The 18582-nt window shown below is 47.5% G+C and overlaps 1 protein-coding gene across 3 annotated transcripts; it reads left to right on the top strand.

Annotated features, from left to right (window-relative positions):
* The first annotated feature begins 1172 nt into the window (after nucleotides 1-1172).
* On the top strand, nucleotides 1173-18582 carry prkci (protein kinase C, iota). 3 transcript variants are annotated; one of them, XM_048989933.1, is made up of 18 exons: nucleotides 1173-1893; nucleotides 8698-8819; nucleotides 9382-9471; nucleotides 10562-10612; nucleotides 11140-11225; nucleotides 11554-11691; nucleotides 11790-11847; nucleotides 12079-12134; nucleotides 12464-12640; nucleotides 12752-12849; nucleotides 13548-13634; nucleotides 13862-13997; nucleotides 14312-14399; nucleotides 14504-14629; nucleotides 15066-15145; nucleotides 15227-15316; nucleotides 16428-16543; nucleotides 16884-18582. In XM_048989933.1, exons 1-18 carry the CDS (start codon nucleotides 1811-1813, stop codon nucleotides 16969-16971), a joined length of 1770 nt encoding a protein of 589 aa, XP_048845890.1. In that variant the 5' UTR covers nucleotides 1173-1810; the 3' UTR covers nucleotides 16972-18582. The 3 variants fall into 3 exon arrangements, with proteins under 3 accessions (XP_048845890.1, XP_048845889.1, XP_048845891.1); XM_048989932.1 differs by lacking the exon at nucleotides 1173-1893 and adding an exon at nucleotides 7862-8536; XM_048989934.1 differs by lacking the exon at nucleotides 1173-1893 and adding an exon at nucleotides 7863-8536 and having other exon boundaries at nucleotides 11554-11685.

Genomic DNA, 18582 nt, shown 5'->3' on the forward strand with positions numbered 1-18582 from the left:
CTCGAATTCCTATATTTCTATATGCATTGACAGCTAATTAAGAGCGTCTATTAAAGTTTGTATTTGATGTTTATCTTCGCAGAGCAATACTACATGTAACGATTTAATCTACTTAAAATATCAAAAATTGCGCAAAACCACAATATAAAATGGTGCCTGCAGAATCGTAATGAAAGCTAACTGTCTATTTCTATATTTTAAGATAAAAAAGAGTGTGGTGCTGTGTGCAATATCAAATTCATAATCGTAGTTATAGAAACAATTACAGCTGTTACATCTTTTTTTATGAATAAATGCAAAGAAATTCTACTCCGAACAAAATAATACGAAGTTACGGTAGTACTAGGCTTGACCACTGCAGGGCACGATGACGTTCCCTCTGTCTCTGTTAGTACATGATTAGTGAGAACAGCTCTTAGGGTCGAAGTCTTCCAGAAGTAAAAACATTTTGAGACATATTATTACAAAGAATGTATTGTTTTTCAATTTTCATTCTCAGAAAACAGACAACTAAAAATGACTGGATAAATAATTTGGTTAAAGAGAATAAATCATAAAAAAGCTTACTCATTTTTCACATTGAATAAAGAATTTAAATAAGACTATACATAAATGAAATGGTGTTTGATAGTACACACACACATTTTTAATCTGCTAATAGTGGCTTATTGTCTTAGAAACTTAAGAAATGTCATTATGTTCAAGTATGATGTTACAAGCGAAACTATCAATCTATGAAAATTAATTCTTGGTTAGTTCATACAACCGATCTTCCCGGATTTTTGTCAGTTTTTCTCAAAATTGTTAAAGTAGGCCTACCTATTTTATACGTAAAGTTAATATTAGAAAATGCTTTCGATGTGTTGTAGCCACTCAACTTCGGTAAGATTTTTGTGATGACCTTACGCACGTGAAGAACCAGCACAAAAATTATTTTAGTAACTGAATGCTTCCCAGGTCTGTCTCCGACATTTCATTTTGCGAATGGGGGACTCGTGTTGCAATCCTTTTTAATTCATAAGGTCCCACTGCTGCGCCTTAAAACTCCAATACCCAGAACTACAAGAAAGTGAACTGCTGTTCGCATTTTTTTCAATACAGCTCGCTTGAAACTCTGATTGGCGTTTGCATTGTATTTTACAGCCAATAGATGGAATCCTTATTGAATCGTTACTCCATAGTTATTTGGCGTGTCAGCCAAACAATAGGCTCTCGTATTCAATTGCAGTTTACATACTATATACATTTTTGAAGATGGTGATTTTAACAGTAATTTTAACTTGTCCGGGGGAATAAAGAAACGATCAGAAAGTGGGGCATTCTCGATTTAATTTGAATTAAGACAAATACATTGTTTGTATTGGTATAATCGGAATGTAGGCGAGCCCATGCACAATGCTAATATAGGGGTATTTTGTACGCGGCCGCATTTTTACATTTATTTTAATCCGTATTCTGATGGGAGCGAGCGTTTCGCGTAGTTATTTTAAATATTTAAAACAATGCTCTAGGTCGGAATGTATGTATTTGGCGAGTTTGCTGTTTGATGGTTAATGCACGCAGCGTACGTCCTCCCCCTACAGATACCACTGATAGAACAGCCTGTTGTGGGGCCTCCGCAGTAGGGAGTGTTTAGATCGCTTAGGAACCGAAAGTTACGTACGCCTGCGAGGGGTTGTCAGTAAACTTTGGAAAACATAGTACAAAAATCCCGAGTTTTTGAAGTTTAGTACTTCAGCGTTTGTAGCCAGTCCGATACGGAAAGGGGACTGCTGAAGGTAACTGGCTGGATCTCCGCGTCCCAAATCTTATGATGCCTACGTTGCGGGACAGCACCATGTCCCACCCCGGCGAAAATCCTCACCAAGTCCGGGTAAAAGCTTACTACAAGGGGTGAGTGGGAAACCGTTTCCCTCCTAGACTGGTATTCTTATAAAACCTGTTTGTGTAAACATTACTGTATGAGGAATGGGCTTTATCCCTTCGTTATCATTTAGCTAGTTAACGGCTTCAAGGCACCACGATGAATGGCTCCTGGCTTAAGGTGAGCTGGTTAACAACCAAGCAGGATGAGTTGCAGGTGAAACTACCCCCTTTTGCTGGAGATTAAGCTGGTTGACTCCAGTTAGCTATAGCTGGACTGTGTTCGTTTTCATGTCGTGGATTTAATGCCTGTGTTTAGTACCGGGTTATTCGTCTGGTTTCATCTTTTGCCGTCTCTCTGAAGATTAGCATCCAGATGGGCTTTTGCTGGAGATAATTTGGTTTATCTTCCCGTTTAGGTAACTAGGGCCATGGGCCGCTGTTAATATAGAACACAAATTACATATGGTATGTGGGTAGGTGTTTTACCGGCTTTTAGCTGGTACCGGTGGTTGATGGTGTCTGTCATCCTTTGCTGAGCGGTAGTATTGTCGTTTTTCCCCCTTTTAACTGACCGTTGTTGTTGTAAAAGTGGTGAGATACAGTTAGGGTGGTATCACTGTTATCCCCTTTACGATGTCATTGTTATGGGCCTAAGTATCTGATCCTGAATATGGAGCGCCGGGTTTGGTTCTGGAAGAAAGAAACACGCCCTCAGACTTGGAAGTAAGCGCGGGACACCGGCACTGAGCTCTTAGTTTCACGTACAGTTTTATTAGTTTTATGGTATTAACTTGGAGACGCGTGTTCCCTTCCCGCCGCAGTAACGCCCATATTCCTTTCCTTAAAATGTCCATTGGCCTGGTTTCGTGTCGCAGCTCTGGGCGACTTGAAAAACGAGTCATGCAGGTACGGATGTTGACTCGGATGTCCCCGTGTTTCACCCCCCCCCCCTCCCAGGCAGAACATGTGAGCAATTTCTGAAATAACCTCTCAAGAATGCAAGCTATGTAGGAATGTCTCTTGGGGGGGAATATATCTATACAACCTAATTTTATGTCCCCGTTTTGTTTATAACAGAATAGTGTTTAGCCTGGAATATGTTTCAGAATGAGTTCTGTGCATGACAGGGTTTGCTTTCTTCCTTAACATTGTCCTTTGATGTCAGACATGAAGGTGAGTGGCTGTACCTCTGCCTGACTGGCAGGTCCGAGCAGGCCTGGCGATGCGCGCCGTGGGGGATGTGCCGGCCAGGGTCTGTGATACCCAGCGCAGCCTCCGCATTCTGGTGTCTGGCCGGCTTTCTTTGAGATGGATGGCTCCTGGCTTAAGTTTCTCATAAGGCTCTTAGTGGTTTTGTTTTACCCTCTCTCACCCATGGCTAGCTATGTGAATGTTGACGAAGACGTGACACCCATTGTGTTGTGTGAGATGACCACAGCTTCCTCTATTATGGATGTGCTGCTCCAGAGGATGTATTAAGGCGTGATACCACTCTCCTGCTGACCCAAATACCCATTGTAATGTGTTCTTTTTGGCAATACTGGAAGGATTTGGATCTACTCCTTAATGTACTGCATTATCCCTGTACCAGTGCAGTCTCAGGGAGCGTCATGGTTAATGATGTTGCTTCAGTGACAGTAGTGGCCTAGTGGTTTAGTGGTTTCGATTACAAGTGGCACTTGTAATCGAATGGTTGCTGGTTCGAATCCCCGACTAGCAAAGTGTCACTGAGGTACCCTGAACAAGATACTGTTGAATTAGCTCCCCTCTGTTATCTCACGATGTGACATATGGGTAAAATGCATAGAACACACTTTGTTGTTGTGCAGCGTGTGCTGTGGTGTGTCGTCAGTGACAACTAATCACCTTCCCTTTCCCCTGTAATAATATGAAGGTTGCTGGTTCAGGTCCCATAAGGCCTTGAGCTACAGTAAGATATTTAGCTTTCTGGCTAAGTAAATTGTAAAAATGGAGCATATTGATCTTTTTTTTTGTTGTTGTTTGAGAGGTTCTTCAGCTTATCCTCATGAGGGCTGAATTAATGCTGGGCGGTATACCGGTTCATACCGAAAAGCGTTTTTTATTATTGTTATGATATGAATTTTCCTTATAATGCAGTACTGGTTTAAATAGCCCACACAACGTTCGGAAAGTGGCGCAGCTGGAAACTCTTTAAGTGGAGACCTTTTTCACTGCTGCACCGCTGAAAATGTACCGCGAAAGATCAGAAACGGAAGACATAGCTGACGCTGGAGTCGAAAATGAGACTCTGGGGTTGTCAAAGAATCGATTCTCGGATACTAATCGATAGTAAAAATTAGTATCTGATTAGATTCTCGTTTTCACCATTATTCATACCAACATTCGCCACACTTCACGCACGCACTAGCTCAGCCCCTCCCCTCCTCTCAATAGCTGCTGACCGTATTCGCGCTGATTAGCACACACACCGAGTTGGCCGAACATGGCATATGCTGCAGTTGAAGGCACTTCGCAAGCTGCTTTAGTTTAAAAAGAAAAAAAACGTCTTTTGAAAGTATTTTGCAGACGAGCATGGAAAGGCTAAGGATGTCGGTAAGCCTTGATGCAAACAGTGCTACGAAGTTGTGGCGACAAAGTCAAGTATCACGTTAAACTTGGCGAAGCATCTTAAAGACCGACATCCTAGGCTTTTTGAGAAATTTTGCGAGGTCAGCAACACTGAACTATTAAACACTTATCAAAAATGTTAACCTGGCTGGCGCACACCTTAACATGAGCCGTTTATCTATATGCAGTTAGCCAACAAACACGTTAGCCATATGTTATCGTTAACGTAGCGGACATGGGCCAATGGCTAGTAATAAAATAATGTAGTTAATGTGGGAACAGTACAAAAACGTCAAACATAAACGTGTCCTGTAAAATGTGATAAACTGTGAGAAATTTTTGGTCATACCGCCCAGCTCTAGGTTGAATCAGAAGAATATGGAGGGAAGGCAAGAGTTTAAGTACTTTGCTGTCTATGAACGCTCATAGGCCTGATTCTGCGGGGGAAGGGATGACAGTGTGTTTGTCAGCATTGTGCCATCAGTACCTGGAGAGCATGCAGAGAGACAGGGCTTAGTTTAGATAGATGTGCTGACAGGGTCAGTCGCAAGGAAGGGCATCCATGCATTTCCAGATCAGCTCACTTTTCTGAACACGTTGATAAAATATTATTATTCGCACTTGACCGCATCTGTAAATTTATTTGTCTTGTATTCAGACAGCCCTAGGCCTCACTGGGCAGTTTTTGTTCAGCTGAGTACTTAAGGGCATGAATTAAGTAATTATTCACCTAATTGAACTCATTTAGACTTCTCTCTTATTGTGGAGGTTATTAGTGGTTTAAGTAGGGGGAAAACCTGCTGTCAGATTATGGTGCATGGATGAATCTGTGTTGCACTGGGAATCGTGCATTTCTGCTGGCGCATTAATCCTTGCAGGCTTCACCAGACCCAGGTGGCATTGTGGTGTGCCGAATTGGCAGGGGTGGGAGGGTTTTGAACACACGAACACACACACACACACACACACACACACACACACACACACACACACACACACACACACACACACACACACACACACACACACACACACACACACACACACACACACACACACACACACACACACACACACCTTTATCAGTTCTGCTCTCTCGCACAATCCTGCTTGTTTGCTCACAGATAGGAAACCCCTCCCTTCCGTTATGTCCCGCTGCGATTGGTTTCCGGTCCGCCAGCCTTAATCCTTCATCCGTTTAGCTCCGTTTTACCTGTAGGGCCCAAAGCTGACAGAGGTGCCCAGACTGCCAAGGAGAGATAATGTCATACCCGTCGGTTGGCTCAAAAGGATGTGCGAGTCATACGCATGTGGGGTCATCGCTGTGACATTTGTGGTGTGGCACGTGAACAATGTTAGGGCTCCACGCATGACCGCTGGCTTTGCAGTGGCATTTTGTGCACCCTGTTCACCATGAATGAATTTAAAATGCAGATCAGCTAGATTTTCTGGATGGGCTTATTTAGCTTACGGATACATACTTTTCTCACTTCACATTTACCCTTGCAGTAGAGTGAAGGGTAATTGTTGCGTGGCGTCCCAGGGTAACAAATTGCAACCGTAGACCCTTCTCCCTGCCTGTGGTTTCCAGACACTGGTATGAGGTGCCAGGGAGGGAATTTTATGCCGGTCAATGATTAATGAGAACGGAAGGTTTTCAGTTCGTAGCTCAGATGGGCACCGGTCCAGCCATGATCGTCTGAAGTTTCTCATTTGCCTGTTTTTTTGTGGCAGAAGGTGAATGAGATTCCAAGCTCATTCTCGAGGCTTGGCCTGCTTTAACTCTTAGGCCTGTCTGACTGTCTTGATTATGTGTTCCTTTGATATTGTGGGAAGCTACAAAATGGGCTCAATGTTGGGTGGAGGGGGGAAACCAGCTATTGTAGGCAACAAAGCATATGGAATCTGCCTCAAGGTGTTGCTTTTGCATTATGACCTTCTGTCTCCATTCTGTGGGCTCCCCAGCCAGGCAGATGTTTTCCTTCATATTGGCATTGTTGGCCACTGTGTATAGGAGCCTGTGGGCACCAGACATCAGCAAACCAGTTGGCGTTAAGGCTGATTTATGGTTCTGCATCGACTCACTGCCAATAAGAAGCCATGGATTCTGCACTGTAGCCTACACCATAGCCTGACATGCACCTCACCAGAAATGTAAATGCATGTTGAGTTACTAAGAGGTGGAAAATTTGCGGAAACAATCCCATTCCATGGGAAGTTAAGATGGAGAATTTTCGAAATATTCCAAGTTGGATACTTTCCGTGAGAATTAATGGGAATGCAGACGCTCCTCTACTTACGAACGAGTTGCGTTCCAAACGGCAGTTTGTAACTTGAAATGTTCGTAAGTTGTAATTCGGCGTCAGTGCAAACTGGGGACAGCGCTGACATTGACAGACACAGCACCATAAGTCTGATACCTTCTGCACAACCTGATGCTGAACCCCAATGTGAAAATGAACCACAAATGGTGCATTTCTGTGAATATCATGTATTACATAAACACACTAGGTAACACTTTACTTGGCAGGGCACAAATAATATAGTATCATACTATTAGTTATATAGTAATTAACCACAAACTAAGTCTTAGTTACATACTGATCTCATGTTCATTCATCATTAATGAATCGCGACGCATGTTTCACCTCAAGCAGTTACTATATATGTTACTATATCTAATTCTGTAAACCTTTGTGAGCTACTGAAGGAACTACCAGGGATCTGCCGTAGTCCTCTTCGTTCGTTCATGTGTCTGAAAGTTGAAAGTTCGTAAGCAGAGGAGCGTTTGTATGGCAATTAATGGGGAAAATTCTCAGAATTTTACAACCCTAACTACACCTTGTGGTGACACAGACCGCAAGAATTGTGATTGGTCCACTTGGTAGCGTTGGTTTGAGCTAAGAAAACATACATCCCAGGCATACCTGTGTTGCTGATTGAAAATGAAGCGCTATTTATGTCTAGCATTAAATAACCCACCCATCGCATCATAGCAACAGGTCTACAAATCACCAGATTCACTTCCCTCCAATAAGTGTATTTATACTTTATAAGGCTTAAAAAAACTTAAAAAAAATAATAATATAAGCACTAACTTTAGAAAGGAAAATGAATTAAAAGTGACTGTCTGCAGGAAGTTTGGAGCAGCAAAAATTTAATCAGGATTCCATAAATGGATACTCTGTTAAATGTTTTTTAATAGTGTGATTCCGCATTTGAATATATCGCAGGGTGGGAAGACAAATGCAACCTCCAGAACTCTGTACCGTGTAGCGTTTTGCTGGTGTATTTACCGAGTGGCACGGACACCTAAGCGCATCGGTATTAATGCTTCACCACCGCAGGCCACTTGTGTAGCTCACAGGGTATATATAGGTCAGCGTTTAGGGTTTTCTCTGGTCTGCTGCTGCCTTTGGTTGTTGTCCTGGTCCAGTCCTGTTTTGGAACAGTATTTCTCAGCCCAGTGCTTGGGAACCCTGAGACACTCCACAGTTTTGTTCCCTGCCAGCTAATCGGGTACACCAAATACCTGGTAATGAGGGAGCTGGGAAACGGCAAACATGTGGACTGTCTGGGATGTCAGGGTTGAGGGGCACTGTTTTGGAAGACCACCTCGCTGTCATACAGGATTACACAAGGTTTTATTATCGGAATACTTTACTTCAGATATTTGGTTTGTTGCGCTTCGGCGAAGAGGACAATTTGTTCTGGTCAAGTTTCACGTCAGCGGTTTAAGCGGCTCTGAGACTGAGGCTGCGGGAACGAGGCCGAGTCGAAGTCCTAACCAAAGCAGACAAGCTATCGATTGCGAGGTTGTGTCCGCGATAGCAGTGTTTACCGTGTGGGGAAGTGTCCCCAGCGGACCTGGCGTTGGAGAGAGGCGTGCCGGTGGTGCCGGGGAAATCGCTGAGCTCTGTTTACAGGCCTTTGAGACTCTGCCAGACCTGAATGAGGAAGTTCAAACCATTAGGGCGAAAAAGGATCAGAGCTAAATGCCGACCAGCTCACATGACCTACCAATCTCATGGCACCTCCCTCTCAGTCACGGCACTCTGCCTGTGGGCTCTGAGTTTGACTGGTATTGTTTTCTAATCTATTCCTGTTACTAAACACTTTACTGGACTCTAGCCTGGTTCCTTGGGCACAATGCCGTCTGCTGCCCTGGTGAATGCCGCCCAGACTGGCACTTTTTGGCATTTCGTCTGGTCTAACTACTCACGTTTCCTCTCCTCTCTGCAGGGACATCATGATCACCTACTTTGAGCCCAGCATCTCCTACGACATGCTGTACGGCGAAGTACGAGAAATGTGCTGCATGGACAATGACCAGCTCTTCACCATGAAGTGGATCGACGAGGAAGGTGCGTTGAAATTGAACAAGACCTTCCATGCCGCGTCTTGTGTGCCGTCGCAGGAAGTCACGGTTGGACTTCAGAGCCATCAGGCTGCTGAACCTCAGTAGCATTCCTCAGTATAAAGCCCTCGATGAAAGTGAAGATCTCCCAGGGCCAGCCAGCCTGTTCTGGGGTCTGTCTCCTCTTCCCAGCGTCTGCTGCTAAGTCCCTGGGTGTTCCTCTTCCGTGATGAATTGCTCGGAGGTGTCCCTTCATATTCCACTTGACACAGTGGAAAGGAATTCTATCTGCGGTTTAGCTCTGGGTCACAAGAGTGGTTAACGAAGCACCCAGCAAGCTGGACTTGTGACCTGAAGGTCGCCCCCTGCAGGTTTACTCCAGATACGGGGGGAGGTTGTAGGAAATGAGCAGAGGGATAACATTATTATGCGGGTCAGCTGAAAGACGGGCATGGTATATGCAGGGTTTTTGTTAAATGGCCCCTGTGTTGAGAGTCCTGTGTCGGCGAGAGGATGACATTATGGGATGGTGCTGTCTGCAGCTAAGCCGGCTGTTGTTGTTTTTGCAGGCGATCCCTGCACCGTGTCCTCACAGCTGGAACTGGAGGAGGCGCTGCGTCTATACGAACTCAACAAGGACTCGGAACTCATCATCCACGGTCAGCATGTGGTGTCCGCGGCTGGGTGCCGCGTGGGAGGCGGGGGCGGGGGGGGGGGATGGGGTGTCGAAGGTCGCGGGTGGCTCTGTCGCTAATTAGCGCTGGAAGTAGCAAAGTCAGCGGGGTGCGTGTGGGGGCGTGCGTACGTGTAGCGGAACAGTTACACGCATGTCACGGTTTCTGTTTCACGTGTTTCTGCGTGTGTGTGTACGCACATTCCCTAAACAAGGAGTGTGTTCCCTCCAGCACTAAGTGGTCTAGGGGCAGGTGTTGTGCACCTTGAAAGCCAGGCGGCATTTTCGCCGGCGACGGCGTGAACGGATGCGAGCTGCATTCTGGCTCCTTTCAGGATTTCTGGAAATGGAGCTCTGGCCCTTTAAATATGCCTTCCGTCCCCCTATGCTCTTCTCGCTTCTAACTGCGTTCTGCTAAGCATTTAGTCTGCGGGGAAATTCAGCCATTTTCAGGGAGGTCCGCTTGCCGTCCTCTGGATGCTAAGCTACGCCAAACAATGTGATTGGCTGCAAATACTTCAGTTACAGTTAATACATTTACATCCTGGCATTTCATTATTGGTGACCTTTTTATTTGTTGGCATGTGACTCCGGGACACGTGTCGTCTTGTTTTTGCTGTCCTCCCTGGTTTGACTATCATTGACTCTTGTGGGGGGGGGGGGGGGGGGGGGGGGGGTTCATGCCCTTCCCTGCCTCATCCCTTGTTCAGTTTTGTAATTTAATTGGCCGTTGAAGGGGCTGGGCGTGGCTTTGTTCCTGCCAGCGCTGCCTGGGAGGCTGATTAGACTGCGGAAAAGGTCCCTTGGCATTTCGGAGATGGAATTGCATCTGTGCTTTCAAGCTAATAAACGGGGTGGTAAGGGAGAACAGGAGAAGGTCACGGGGTCTGTGGGAACTGGGGTCTTAGCGGGGCTGTCTCGCTGGGTGCGTCACCCGGACCCGTCGCGCCCCACAGACACGCTGCTGGGGAGGGAAATGGCCAAGAAGGGAGCCTCACGGGCCGTGCTGGGTAGTGCTTTGTGTTAGAAACAGTGCTGAGAGGTCGGGGTAGTGACACAGCCGCCTCTGTCCGCAGTGTTCCCCTGTGTTCCTGAGAAGCCTGGCATGCCCTGTCCAGGGGAGGACAGTAAGTATGGGTCCCTCTCGGCTCTCTCCATTCTGCCTCTCCTTCTCTCTCACTGCCTCACTTCTTCCTTTGGAGTCTCCTTGCCTCAGCATTCCCTCGTTCCTCCAGCATGCCTCTATCCATACCCCCTCTTTCTCACTTTCTCTCTCGCTCTCTGCTCACCCCACTCCTTCCTTCCTGAGTCTCCTTGTCTTTTTTCATCTTCCCCTTATTCTGTCACTATCCCTCCCCCTTCTGCTTTTCTTTTTCTGCCGCCTCCTCCTTTCCTTCCTCCCTCCAGCCCTCCTCCTCTTTCCCTTATTCTGTCACTATCCCTCCCTCTGCCACATTCCTCCCCCTCTCCTCCTGCCCCCCCCCCCCCCCCACCATCTTTTCCTCATGATCAGTCTCTCAGCAGTTCCTTTGTGTACATTCACTTCAGTGTATTTGGTGCATCAGGATGTATTTAAATGTTTAATTTTAACAATTTTGTCGGACACTCTCTCTCGGCTCCGGAAAGATAATGACCTTTGACCCTCCCCTCACAGAGTCGATCTACAGACGGGGCGCGCGACGCTGGCGGAAGCTGTACTACGCCTACGGGCACGCCTTCCAGGCCAAGAGATTCAACAGGGTGACTGGGATCTCCTTTGTGCCACCTTAGTGCGATTCCCTGTGCTGTGCCATGTCTTCATCATGTGACCAATGATAAGTGGTGTAAAAAAAAAAAAAAAAAAAAACATTCCTCAATGGTGACTGGCTGGTTGGTTTCCACCAAAAAGCAGGATTCTTTAATGCCAAATAGTCAGGACTGACGTGACACGCACAGCTACATATGCATTCGCCCAGGGTTAAGACGGGTATTTTAAGGCGAGGGAGGGGGGCCACTTTAAGTGTGACGTGGCCATCAGTTTCTGTGAGCCCAGTGCGGCTGACCACTTCCTCTCCTCCCACCCCCACAGCGGGCGCACTGTGCCATCTGCACGGACCGCATCTGGGGTCTCGGTCGACAGGGTTACAAGTGCATCAACTGCAAGCTTCTCGTCCACAAGAAGTGCCACAAGCTGGTGACGGTGGAGTGCGGCAGGCAGCCGGTACGGGTGAGCCCTACCGCTCTGAAGCGCCTCGCGGTTTAGCGGCCTCCTCCCCACTGCGCCGCCTGTCTGTCCCGTTTCTCACGACGGCTCTCTGTCCGCAGGATCCCATTATCAGATCGATGGGCCAGGCACCTGCCCCGGCTGACCCCATGGAGCCAGGTGCGTCTGCGGGATCTTGCGTTTATATATGTGGACTAATCGCCCCGGTGATAATGACGAGGGACAAAACGCTAGCAGACAGAGCATTGTTAATAATAGAATACCTCTTTCAGATGTAACAGCACCAGCCTCTTATGGGGCACCTCATGGTTGTGATGTCACCCCTGGCCCCAGTATGATAGATGGTGTTTTACTCTATTTTCTGATTTTTTTATTAATTTTTTTTTTTAGTGATCCCATACAAACTGTCAAGCGAGAGTCTAAATGACGACGGGGAAGAGAAAGAGGTAATGAATTTGCCCCCCCCCCCCGAAATATAGCTCTGATGACGGCACTCGTTGTCAGTCTGACAGTGTCGTCCCTGCCAGACCGTGAGCGTGAATTATCCGTCGTCACTGTGCGACACCTGTCTCGCTCGTGGCTCGGGAGGGGAGAGCTTGGTGCGGACAAGCTCCTCAGCCTGGCAATTAGTGGGAAAAGAGGTGCCTCCATGCCAGATATGCTGCTATATGTCTCTGGTAGACTGAGTGAAAGCTAAGGGTTTGGATGATCAAGATAGGGTTTGGTGGCATGAGTTTTTCTGTGAGCAACTTACCGAAACTGTCTGCCTGACCAGGCCATGAGCAGCAGGGAAACCAGCAAAGGGATGTCTAGCCTGGGCCTGGCGGACTTCGACCTGCTGCGGGTCATTGGGCGTGGGAGCTACGCCAAGGTGCTGCTGGTCCGGCTCCGAAGGACGGACCGCATCTACGCTATGAAAGTGGTGAAGAAGGAGCTGGTCAACGACGACGAGGTGGGCACAGGATACCGGGACTGGTTTATCAGGCCATCCAGTGGGAATGTGTGTGCTGTGTAAAGAGGCGATGTACTGTTTGTTTGGTAACGCCTCCCTGGCCCGCGGCAGGACATTGACTGGGTGCAAACAGAGAAGCATGTCTTCGAGCAGGCCTCAAACCACCCCTTCCTAGTGGGGCTGCACTCCTGTTTCCAGACAGAGAGCAGGTGAGCCCCCCCCTCACACACACACACACCGGGGAGTCTGTTCAGCCTCATCCCAGCCGCGTTCCAAACGGTGACCAGCCTCGTGGTCCTTTGCCGAGGATCTGCTGCGCAAATGTAACAGCTGGTGGTGGCTGGTTCCCCGCCGTTATTGGTGTGAATATTCGACCCAAAACTACATTGATAATGCGCTGGCAGGCCTGTGATGTAATTACCACGCCTGATTACTCCGGTCAGTTATGCGGAACATTTTTTTTCCCCCTCTTTTTAATCACAGTCAGGTGTTTCCTGGCTCCTTTTTCCGGAAGCGAATTCACATGAAGGCAGCCTTTGGCAGGGCTCGCCGATTTAGACGACATGCCTAGAGCTCGGCCTGAAGTGTTTTCCCAAGCTTAGTGCTTAGAACTTTGACCTCTGTCACATGACTTGTGCTTTGGTCGCATGCACCTTGTGCCCCTTCCTGCAATGCCTTTCTACCAAGCCAATAATTCCATTTTCTTTGCTAAAATGTCCCACTGGGTGTGTTTTTGACCATAAAATGGAGAGGCGATGCCTGTTTACTGGGTTATTGGTAGTTATTCTTATTTTTTAGTTTTTCTCTCTTCTGTTCGTCTCTCTCTTCTTTCGCTAACCACTATAGACCCTCATATCTTAGTCGAGAGAATGAATTGTGATTCCTCCCCCCTCCCCCTTCCCTCCAGACTCTTCTTTGTCATTGAGTACGTGAATGGGGGAGACCTGATGTTCCACATGCAGCGACAGCGGAAGCTTCCAGAAGAGCACGCCAGGTGAGACCCGAGGTTCTGAGAAGAGAGTGGGGCTCTAAGACCCTGCGCCGGTTCAGGCTGCGTCAAACCTGCCATAAACTTGTCGTGTCCAAACGCCCTGAACATTTAATCGCATTTTGCCGACGGATAAATTATGTCTTTACCGCTAGATGCCAATTTCCACAAAACGGTTACTGACCTGAGCGAGCACCGGGTAAGATGGGTGTTTCTTATGCTCGATCTTTTAGGTTTTACTCGGCAGAAATCAGCCTGGCCTTAAACTACCTTCATGAGCATGGAATCATCTACAGGGACTTGAAACTGGACAACGTCCTGTTGGAGTCAGAAGGACACATCAAGCTGACGGATTACGGCATGTGCAAGGTCTGTGTGCGTCGGCGCCGCGCCTCGGCCAGCTGACTGGGTACATTATTCGCTCCTGCCGCTGGGTGCCATTTCGAACAGCTTTAGAGGGGAAGGCGACGTCAAACGGGAAATGTCAGGAACACAGGCGCAGTTCCCAGGCGGGAAGGCGATACGAGAGGCTCTGGATCCTCGGAAGGGCTAGCTGCCAGCCCGGAGTACATTTCGCCCGAGCGCTGATATGACGGTGGCAGGCGGGGCGAACAGGCTTCTGGGTAATCTTGGCAGCCCGCCAGGGGAGGGGTCTGTGTGCTGATGGGAGCTTTGTGCTGCAGGAAGGCTTGCGGCCCGGAGACACGACCAGTACCTTCTGTGGAACGCCCAACTACATCGCCCCCGAGATCCTGCGGGGAGAGGAGTACGGTAGGATATTCGTGCGTGTTTACATTCCTGCACACTTCGCTAACACGCAAACGCAGGGATATTGACTTTGGCTTTTTTTTTTTTTTTTTCTTCCCTCCCCCTAGGTTTTAGCGTGGACTGGTGGGCGCTGGGGGTGCTCATGTTCGAGATGATGGCCGGCCGTTCGCCGTTTGACATCGTGGGTAGCTCGGACAACCCCGACCAGAACACTGAGGACTACCTCTTCCAAGGTACACATCCGGAGATCCGCATCCTTCATTTGGACGCCTTAAGGAGAAGCCCAAACCATGCAATGGCATTAAATTTATGTGTATGAAGCTATTCAGTCAATTGAAGCAGCAGAAGATAGTGAGGAACTTGTGGCTGAACAAAGGCGAAATGCATCAATCTGGGTCCCTTGTTGAAGAATGAAACGGTTTTTGTAGAAGTATGGCTCAGGGCAGGTCTATTCCACTGCAGGGCAGTGTGCTGCATTATGTCTTCTAGACCCTCAGATCAGGATGTGTTACACGATCTAGTTTAGGGAAGCATTGATGGTAGCGCAGGGTTTGATATCTGCTGGGTGTAGCTGCTGCCGTTCTCCTACATCCCATGTGGGCTTCAACCAAGGCCTTGGAATTCACAAGCCACGACTCATAGCTCACTACTTTCTCTGAACTCTCTCAGTAATCCTGGAGAAACAGATCCGAATCCCCAGGTCCTTGTCAGTCAAGGCGGCCAGTGTGCTGAAAGGATTCCTGAACAAGGTACGGACTAGTCCATCCGATTCCATCCGGATCGGGAAGCGACTTGGGATAACTGATACCCCTGTCGACACCCCCTTGCAGGAGCCCAAGGAACGCCTTGGTTGTCATCCCCAGACTGGCTTTGCTGACATTCAAGGCCATCCCTTCTTCCGCAACGTGGACTGGGAGCTGGTGAGTCACGTCTCTCACATTTTCACCAGCACGATAAGATAGCAGATATTAGGATTTGCTGTGGGTTATTCTACAAAGCTCATTCAGGCCCTTTTTTGGAAATGCGAAGCTGGAATGGAGTTTAAAGGGACCTCATCCTAATTTGTTCTTGGGTCGTCGACCCACTTGCTTAAAAATGTTTAGCGGCTGTATAAAACGTGAAAACTGTGGAAGACTGTTTGGATAAAATGTGTCCTTAAGCAAACTCCATCCATCTTCTGTAGCAGCTTATCCTGTTCAGGGTCGCAGAACCTATCCTGAGTTCTATGAATGCAAGGCAGGGAACAACCCAGGATGGGGCACACGGACACACCAGTCCCTCACCTACAGGCGATTCGATAACTCCAGTTAACCTCAGCATGTTTTTGGATTCTGGGGGGGGGGGAGATTCAAACCCTGGTCCTAGAGGTGTGAGGCAACAGTGCTAAACACTGCGCCACTCTGCCGCCCCTCCTTAAGCAAACCGTAAAAGCTAATCTGACAGTCCTACCCAGCAACAAAGAATTTGTTGCGATCTCGGTGACGCAAATGACTAGACAGTCTAGTGTGACCGCTGTCTGTTTGGCCTGGAGGGCAGTGGAAAAGTGCTTATCAGCATGTGTCTGTCTGTGATATCAGGTTTAACAGCCACAACCCCCCCCCCCCACACTAACCATGTGATGTCACTGGCTGCATTACCGCCGAGTGCCTGCAGGGGGAGCGTCTAGGAAACATGGCCGCTGCAGTGCTCCACTCCTCACGAGTCGCCTGCTGTATCAGATGGAGTTCATTTATTTAGGCAGGGAGAGGAGCTGCATGCATCTGGGCCAGCGGGCGCCGCGCTGCAGATATGGATATAACTTAAAACCTGCTGCTGTAATTCCCAGGAGGCCCCGCTGAGGCACCCTTGAGAAAAATACTTAACCTGAATTGCTCCAGTAAAAATATCCAGCTAAAAAGCCTGACACTACTACTTTTCGTATTTACATTAAATTTACATGGGTCACCGCTAGGAAAGGCCCACACGCTGCCTGGTCGCTGCCTGGTCTGACAGCTTCCTCACCCGCTTCCTCTCTCTCTAACTGCCACATAGATGGAGCATAAGCAGGTAGTCCCCCCTTTCAAGCCCAACATCTCCGGCGAGTTTGGCCTGGACAACTTCGACGCGCAGTTCACCAACGAGCCGATCCAGCTCACGCCTGACGACGAGTGAGTTTGCCGCACTCCCGTGGGCACCAGTCAGTCACCTGGTGACAGTAAAAGCCGGACAGTCTCCACATTCAAGTGCAGCGTTTCCCAGTCTGATCCTCAGGGACCCACAGAGGGTCCATGTTTTCGCTGCCTCCTATACACCTGGGAGGGAGCGAAAATATGGACCTTCTGTGGGTCCCTGAGGACCGGGTTGGGAAACCCTGTGCTACTGAGTTTGAGTGCTGGAACATTTCTGGTTTCTCGCAGTCATCTTATAATACTGGCGAATGACAACCAGGTGGGAACTGCGTCCACAGGGGTCCGTTTCAGGCGAAGTTCTTGTTTTGTTGTTCCGCAGCGACGTGGTCAGGAAGATCGACCAATCCGAATTCGAGGGCTTCGAGTACATTAACCCGCTGCTGATGTCCGCCGAGGAGTGCGTGTGAGGATACGTCTGGTCCCCGCTTCCCTGGAGCCTCCGTCCTGCCCGCCCTGCCTGCCGCATCTCGCTGGCGTGTTTATCCTCCTCTGCTAATCGCCAAACTTCTCGGTCCCTGCCATTTGTAACCACTATCCCTAAAGTGTCACTTTTTTTATGTTTGACCTTTGTATCCCATGAACTCGCACTGGTTGTCTGGTACTGTAACGCTGATGATGCTGACATGGCCAGATAGTGGAGACCAATGATTTGGGGTCATTTCCAGGTTACCTTGCCCAGGGAGGAAAACGTGTGCGGTATATAGGAAGCATGTTTGCAATTCTCAGCTGACGAGGAGGCCTGTGTATTTTATGTGAACATATAATATTAAAAAAGTTACATATAGTATTAAAAAAATATACTATATGTAACTAAAAAAAAGTTCAGTTCAGGGTGGTCTTCAACTGTGTAAGCCTGAATATATGCAAACGGTTCAAGGCATACACTCTTAGGAGACCCCCCACTCCCCCCAGTAACTTAAGTCCAGAAACTGAGGGAGGGAAACACTAAGTTAAAAAAAAACAACAAAACGCTAATCTATTTCCATGTTTTATTTAATTAAAAGTCTATAAGCAAAATGCACAAGTGTTATACTTGCCCTGGTTTGTTATAAGGACCAGAGCTGTCTGCTTAGTATGTGTGTGTATGTGTGTGTGTGTGTGTGTGTGTGTGTGTGTGTGTGTGTGTGTGCGCGCGCACAGCGCACATTTTTTTTTTATCTATGTGAGTGTAAATTTTGAGCTCGCCTCAACAATGAGTTGAAATCGCATAGCAGGCAGTTTAGAATGAAGGGATCGCTCCTTTAGAAACTGTGAACAAAAGGACATTTACTCTACCCCCATGTCTGGAATCTGAGCGTAGCGTCGTCGCGGCTGGCTGTCCGTGCCATCTTCGGTCACGCAGGACTAAACGCTCGGTTTCGGAGAGCGGGGAGAGTGTGCCCTCGGTTGCCCCGCTGGAAGATCCTTCACGTGTGGCTCAAGGTGAGACTAGTGTAGTTGTTGCAGAGGAACGAGAAATGCCTTCATTTCCCGCGATGTCTCACTTTGCCTTTCTTTCGCTGTTTTTTTTTTATTTTTAAAAACACTTCTGCATGTTTTATTTCCTGATTACTGGAAGTTCAGTATTTTTTTTTTCCTTTTCGTTTCTGCGTGTTTTTCACTATTGACAAATGTTTTGGACGTAAATATTTTTTCTGTGCCTGTATATACATGTGGATGTCTCCTCAGATCGGTCATTATGATCGTCTGGTGTATCCCACAATTATTTAGGAGTGATGCTGAAAGTTTTAAATGATCGCTGCAGAATGAAACTTCTCATTTTAAATTGCCATTTTGAAGACGCATGAGTTATAGATCTCGGCATATTTGGTTTTCTGTTCACTCATTTTCCAAAACTGGGAAATCGTAACAGACATGGTGGCAACTAAAACAAACACTAGCGATGTCTTTTTGCTTTTGAGCATTTTCTCTTTCACATGTTAAATGTTTTATAAAATCCATTGTTTTATAATTTTCTTTATGGGGTAACCTGTCTATGGAAAAAAATACTAAAAATAAATCAGGACCGGATGGGATTA

This window comes from Brienomyrus brachyistius, chromosome 21 (assembly GCF_023856365.1).
Source record: "Brienomyrus brachyistius isolate T26 chromosome 21, BBRACH_0.4, whole genome shotgun sequence".
NCBI classification, from domain to species: Eukaryota; Metazoa; Chordata; class Actinopteri; order Osteoglossiformes; family Mormyridae; genus Brienomyrus; species Brienomyrus brachyistius.